Source organism: Dermacentor silvarum, chromosome 1 (genome assembly GCF_013339745.2).
Source record: "Dermacentor silvarum isolate Dsil-2018 chromosome 1, BIME_Dsil_1.4, whole genome shotgun sequence".
Classification (NCBI taxonomy): Eukaryota; Metazoa; Arthropoda; class Arachnida; order Ixodida; family Ixodidae; genus Dermacentor; species Dermacentor silvarum.
Genome location: NC_051154.1, coordinates 42,604,954 through 42,612,322, shown reverse-complemented (window position 1 = coordinate 42,612,322; position 7,369 = coordinate 42,604,954). Strand labels below are relative to the sequence as shown.

Here is a 7,369-nt window from a genome sequence, read left to right as displayed (position 1 = left end):
CATTGCTTTACTGGCAATATTCCAAGACTCGCTGCTCTGGGACTGTCTTTAAAAGATCTCAACTTGCGAACCTTAAACGATGTAATCTCATTGTCTATTTTTCTCACATAAATGCCAGCCACCTGCTTTCTGCAACTTTCTGTGACGCTTAGAAAAACCACGCACTTACTAAATTTTAACCTTTTTTCTTTAGCCATGGAAGGAAATACGATGTACTGGGCAGTGCATGTTAGACCACTAAAGCCTTGTCAAAATGCGTAGCAAACAATTTTAAAATATGGTGGGGTAACAGGGGACAGTTAACATTGAAGCAAAGTACCGCGGGGGCTTCAGCGAACACTATCAAAAATTTTTAAAGGCGGCTTGTGACAGCACAATTCTAGTTCATGAGTTGGTCTTCTCGAAGATGCAGACATTACTTGCACAAAAAATTGAAATGCATAATTGATCAATTAACAAAAATTCAATATTAAGTTTTTAACTAATTATCTTATGGCCCATATTGCAATTTACCAATTCTAGCCGTGGAGTTCGCTAGGCGGATCCACTTGGAACGAATTCCCAGAATGACACCAGTTTCGAGTTATTAATTCCCAAACTTTGCGGAGTAATGCAAATGCATTGACGTTCCAGTTACTTTTGTGCTTCAGTGCATAAAACGACGTTTTGTTAAGAAAGTGAATGGCACGCCAATGCATTTCTCCGCAAAGTTCGGGAATTAATATCTCGAAACTGGTGTCATCCTGAGAATTCTGGATCCGCCTTGCGAACTCCACGGCTAGAATTTGTAAGTTGCAATATGGACCATAAGCTAATTAGTTGAAAACTTAATATTGAATTTTTGTTACTTGATCAATTATGCATTTCAATTTTTTGTACAAGGCGCCTCTTCGAGTAGGCTAGCTCATAAACTAGAATTGTGCTATCTGCCACAGGCAACCTTTAAATATTTGTGAAAGTGTTCGCTGAAACACCCTGAATTTTGGCCATTTGGTACTTTCATATGTTGTTTGAGAAAGTTGGAGCCCTGGGCTAGTTAGTGCTTCAACAAACTTGTGAAGAGATAAAGGAGATACCTGCTGACCCGGACATGGGTGTTAAAGACAATAAAGTTTCTCTCTCCATCTATCTCGCGAAGAGAGTGAGAGCACAGGCAAAAAGGTTGACCTGAAAAAATCCCGAGTTTCTACCGTGCACGGCGTGAAGGGCAAAAATTATTTAAAAACAAGTTCTACTGGAGCCAGTCTTTCTGCTGAGCGCAGAAAGCGCTCAGCAGCCGCTTAATCGCTGGACCATTTTTTTTTTTTTTTTGCGACTCAAAGCATTCAAAGTTTAATTCGTCACTGATTTCATGAACAACTTGTATCGAAGAGAGTACAAGTCCGGCTCAATATCACCTGTTCTTGAACAGCACATATATGCCACAGAAAAAAAAAATTAACATCACTCATTAGTATTTGGAAAAACGAGTAGTTGCGAAAAACAAGAGAGGTATTTTTTAAACTGTGCTATCGGCATTTTTATCATGTTCTGTACTCTTCGGCATCGTTCCTGTCTGTGACCGTTGAGATGTCATCTTTCTCACAAGCATCGCCCCCGTGCTTAGGTGCATGGGCAGAAAATGTATTTGAAGAATGCTGATAAACAATATTTAAAAAAATATCAACAAATCAATAGTGTGCAGCTCAGTTGTAAGTGGCCGTCGTCGTTTGAATTCATTACGCATTTTTACGCGAACCAATGAACACAGGCAAGAGTTGGTCTTCATTGTTTTCTGCATCCGTGTTCAGTTCTTGACTAACGCATCTGAGGGGAAACATTTATTGGAACCAATTGTAATGAAAGAATGGCTACTTCGCCTAATAAAACAGAAGATAACAAATAAAGAAACTGCTTGTCCCCTGGAATTCTAATCGGGACCCTTTTACAAAACCTTGGGGCCGAATTCCCGTCCGCAAGTAATCTTTTGCAATGGCCGGCTTCCTTTGCTAATAATATATCCAACGTTAAGATTGGCTGTAATTTTCTCTTACCAAAAATTCTAGCGTAAGAGGTTTTTGTGAATACAGGCCTTTGTCCGTACATAGGCCGCTCACTTCAGAAACGAATACTGGCACGGTACTCTTTGTCATAGCAGAGACCACCTCTTATATTTATATTGCGGATCGAGTCTATCTTTTTTTCATTTATATATTTTCTTTATTTTTTCATGATTTATTTCACTTTTCGTCATTCATACCATGCAATCGACAAGAATAGCCAGTGAGCGTGATTTTAATTTGCGGTTGTCGTCTTTACTTGGGGAGTTGTCTATTCAGGCTGTCCCGAGGCTCATCTGGTACCCAAGCGCATGTATTCATTGACGCTTCAGTTCACCTGTAAACACCTTTCACGAATCCCACTTGGACCGTGTAAAACACATGACATGACTAAACGATACTAATGAAACATAAGAAGGAATGCGTGGCTGTACACGCTTGACGACACACTTGACGCACACCGTACACGCGTAGCTGTAACCCCGTTCGTTTTATATAGCAACGCGTCACACTTCACGTCGTTGCTATCGCGCGGATCGCATATTCGAGCCAAGAACGTGCCTTGCCTCGCAGATGCGTATCTCTGCTCTTACGCCTCCGCTCTCTTATGGGAATGCGTTTGCAAGGTGGCAATTTCGTTCTCGCGAAAAAGATATAAAAGTCGGCGACATCGGCAGCTGTGATTGCGAAGGGATCCACCCTTGCGCTGAAACCTGTGCTCGGCAGCGCAAGGCCTGCTGCCGTAAGGCCGCATACGGCGGCGCCCGAAGCTTAGCGCACAACGAACTCGCGCGTCATCCTGCAGGCCGGCAGCGCGGAGGAAGCGTGTTAGTTCCTCGCTTGCAAGGATCCTGGATATGCGGCGTGCTACATACGGGCCGCATTCGGGGCTCTTGTTTTATGGGTGCGAAACTTCCTTTCTTCCTGATACGGTTCTGCTTGAGCTACATACGCGCGCGGATGTTGTAACGAGGACGTATACGCAACATCAGTTTCGTCAACCAAGCTGGGCCGCTATTTTGTAGCGATGCCTTTAAAGTAATAATGCCTTTTCGCGCTTATCGCGCTTTGTCAGTGTTCAGAGCGACGGTCCGCTCGCGTTATCAACGTTGATATCGTGAGCGGACCGTCGCTCTGACCACTGACAAAGCGCGATAAGCGCGAAAAGGCATTATTACTTTAAAGGCATCGCTACAAAATAGCGGCCCTGAAGTTTGAAAAGGATGAAGCTTTGGCCGTTTGTCTTTCTTCACTTTTTTCATTATTATTATTATTATTATTATTATTATTATTATTATTATTATTATTATTATTATTATTATTATTGCACTAATAACTTAATCTGGCAATAACGGGAAATGTCACCAACTTCTTGTGGTGTGGTATTTCTCTCCACAAAACGTCGTTCTGTTTCGCGTTGCTAAGCTAAACCAACAATTACAAAAACAAAAAAAGTCAAATATTAGATTATAAAATGTGTTAATTGGCAGGCGAGCTGCGTTGACATTAGCCAAATCGCGTTATCCGAGTTCGGTCTTCTTGCCCTTACCCGTTTCCGGCAGTATATTTTCACGTCTACAACTTTTGTAAGTGCATATTTCCCCCAAAAGATCATCATTTAGCCGCCGCATGCAGCTTGCAATGTCAATTAGGCTACTTTCAAGTGAAATATTTCCTCCTGCTCGCGCGGATTCTGCTGCCGAAGAACTGCTCGGCAGAGTTTCCGCGGTGTGGTTACGTCGTCCGTTGCCGTACACCTTAATGCTCACGTACAAACACCGATTGCCAACTGAGACGACAGCGCCTACCTTGGATGGTTATGAGGAGGATGTGATGACGACGACGAGTGCAACTAGGACGATGGTGCTGCTTGAAATTTTGAACTGTTGCAAGTGTTTCTTGAGGCGGTTAGCTGTAACGTAGCGTTCATTAAAGAATGTGAGGTTCCTCATAAAGGAGAGCTCGGAAATATCAAGTACATCTCCTTATAATGAAGCATCGTCTTCTAACAGCGAATACTACAGGACGTACACGAGCACTCTAAAATGCTTCAAAAACTCGGCGGTATAGTTCCACTCAACGTGAAAGCTGGGGAAGTACGAATGAGTGATTCGCCGGTGTTTCCCTTGTGTTTTCCTTGTGTTTATCTTGTGTTTAGCAATCCATCATCCGTTTTGACTCCTGTGCCGAGGCACAACTGGTGGGAAATCGCCACGCACATGAAGCCAAACCAACACGAACATGGAGCCAAAGCCTTTGCTGATGATAGAAGCGATTTTAAGAAATTTCTGTTAATTAATTCAAATAATTAATGAGTATTCGTATCTTTTAGATTATTCTGAATCATGTTAGTTTGTTTTGACCCTGTTTTTGCACGTGACCATGACATAACACGCCGACAGCCCGAGCCCCTAAAGTGCTTCGCACTTAAAAGGCCTTCGCGGGAAATCATGTCGGCATCGAATGTGCCGCCGAGACGGACGAGGCCTCGCAAGGAAACACCCCTGTTTGCCCGAAATGATTCGCCATGAAAAAAAAAAAAAAGAAACTGCGTTGTGGTAGCTTTAGGTACACTTATAGAGTTTGCAAGGAAGATGACACTAATGGGGTGTCCTACAAGCTGTTTTTTTTTTTTTAATTCGATCACAGTAAACAAAATATGTGGCGCATATTGCGCAGGCAGACATTACCTGCAGGAGAAATCACAATGTTCAAGCGGCCAATTAAAAAGATTCATTGATTAACGTTTAGTCTACCGTGGTGGCGTAGGGGCTATGGCGTCGCGCTACTAAGCTCGATCAAGGGCGCGGGATCGAATCCCGGCCGCAGCGGCCGCATTTCGATGGGGGTGTAATGCAAAAACGCCCGTGTACCGTGCATTGGGTGCACGTTAAATAACCCGTGGTGGGCAATATTAATCCGGAGTCCCCCACTACGGCTTGCCTAATAATCAAATCGTGGTTTTCGCACGTAAAACCCCTGAATTTAATTTAATTTTTAATTCACTTTTAATTATTCTCTTTAGGATACATGTTGAAATAGAATACGAGCAGAGGTGAAATCATGTCTGGTTAGCGAAAATTCTATATATGACTAGCACCAGTTTCGAGTTACCCACCATTGAAATGTGCTACGAAAAAATTGGGGTTTCATGCAGTGAACAGCTAGCTTCCCTAAAAACCTTCCTTTAGTGGTTCGAGACGATCTTAACTGCAACGCCAATCCGTTTTTTTTAATCAGATTTCGGAGACGAATGTCATGAAAAGTGGCACTAGTCTCAGGATTTCTCTTAAGCAGACTTGACTCCGCTACTGCTCAGCTTAAATTTCGCAACTGCAACATGTTTCCTGAAGTGAATAATGAAAAAAAAAAATTAACAACTGTATCTTTTTTCCTTTTTGTTTAAATTTAGCTACCTGGATGTTGCGGTTTCATGCGCAGGTAATTTACGCCTCTTTTTTCGAACCAATTTATTCATACAGCTGGCTCCAACTCCTCCAGCCACAATCTAGGGTAGCTGTGCTTTGTAGCTATTGAAAGATACATTGATAAGCACGGAGCCTAGGATGTCCAAACATTATCCCGATCATGTCCGTAAAGCAAGCTTGCGTTCTCTTAACACCGGGGCATCGTCAGGCCAGAGGCGAGCGAACGTCGCTCCACTTATTATAGAAAACGCTGCTCCCGAGTCTACTTCCATCTTGAGTGGCCGACCAGACAGTCGTACTGTCACCACGAACCTATCTGTGGTTGTCATCTCTAGTCCCGTGTGAAAAACAGTAAGGAGGCCGCCTCCCTGTTCCTCTAAAACTTCATCCTCCTCGAAACGATGGCTGCCTTGGTACTTCTGTGGTTTAGTTTTTTCGACAGGCAAGCTTTTGCGATGTGACCCTTTTTTGCGGCAGAAATTACACGTAGCATCCTTGAAGTAACATTTGTCGGCCTCATGATTGGCTAAACATCGGAAGCACTGAAGCGCCTTGCTTGTAGAGCACTTGCGAACATTCTGACGATGTACATCGAAATTTTCGGCCTGCTGCTGAGTGATTTGAATCTGTCTCTGCTGATCTTTTGCTGATTCAGCAGTCAAGACGAGCTCGTACGCTTTCTTAAATGTTAGCTTATCCTCAGCTAGCAACCGTTGCTGAAGATGAGAATCGTGGATCGCACATACCAATCTGTCTCGTAGCATACCTTCCAAAGGAAGCCTTGTACTCCCTGGTTGAGACTGGACTTCCGCGCTTCCGCCCGACGTATCAGGACCCACCGTCGTGGAGACTGCGTTGCCAAAGTTGCATTCCTTTGCCAAAGTTCGCAGAGCTGTCACATAATCTTTGACCAATTCATTAGCGAGCTGGTCTCGTTTCTGGAAGCGATATCGTCCATGTAACTCGGAAGGCCGGGGGTCGAAATACTGGCTAAGTAACTTGATGATGTCCACCAAATCCACCTCAGAAGGTTTCCGGGGTGCAACCAGGGCCCTCAGCGTCTCGTAGGTCTGCTCACCGCACAGCGTGAGTAGAACCGCTCGCTTCTTGAAAGATTCGACGATGTCGTTGGCTTCATAGCAGAACTCCAGGCGCTCTAGCCACGTTGACCAGTCGGTGCCGGGCACAAATTCTGGTATCGTGCCTTTAGGCATCGTCTTTCAGGAAACTTGCTTCGCGGGGTCTAGTTCCCTCGTCGCCAGTTTGTAAAGTGTCTTTTATTGCATTTTAGAACGCTGCAAGGCAGGCTGCTTGGTCACGAGCTTACAGTCCTTAATTGGTTGCGCCACTTCGCTCTCCTCGTCTTCGCTCGCTCGTCCAAACGCTGATATATAATAGAATCTTACCTTGAATGCACATGGTGGCGGCCCTACGTCCATCCATCTCAAAACCCTGAGGTTCCTTGCACAAATATAAAGATAACCTGCCTATACGGCTTAAACTCGTGCTATACTACGTATTCTCTTATGCAGTCCAGCTTGCATTACTGCCTCCTTGTATGGTGTTCTACGTCACAGCGTACGTAACCTTCATATATTACATAAGCTATAAAAACGCAGACTTCGAGGTATTTATGGGCTACAACGAACTGATCACATTTTGCCTTATTTTATCAGAGCTAAAGTACTACCCCTAACAGATCTTATACAACTTAAACTTGCATCAACTGTTCATAAACAAGTTGATTCTGACCGTGTAGCATTTAACAATCAGTTTGTAAAACAAGAAATTTACAGCTTTAGAACTTCACAAAAGCGTCTTAATTGTTATCTTATATAGCTACGCTATTGCACTGTATCACACTGCTGATGCAGTGTGATGCATGTCACTTTGGCTATTTCT

At 43.7% G+C, this 7,369-nt stretch overlaps 1 protein-coding gene across 1 annotated transcript; it reads right to left on the bottom strand.

Moving 5' to 3' along the window:
• Nucleotides 1-5,625: 5,625 nt before the first annotated feature.
• Nucleotides 5,626-6,681, bottom strand: LOC119436838 (uncharacterized). The gene has a single exon (XM_037703870.1). It carries the CDS (start codon nucleotides 6,679-6,681, stop codon nucleotides 5,626-5,628), a length of 1,056 nt encoding a protein of 351 aa, XP_037559798.1.
• Nucleotides 6,682-7,369: the final 688 nt, after the last annotated feature.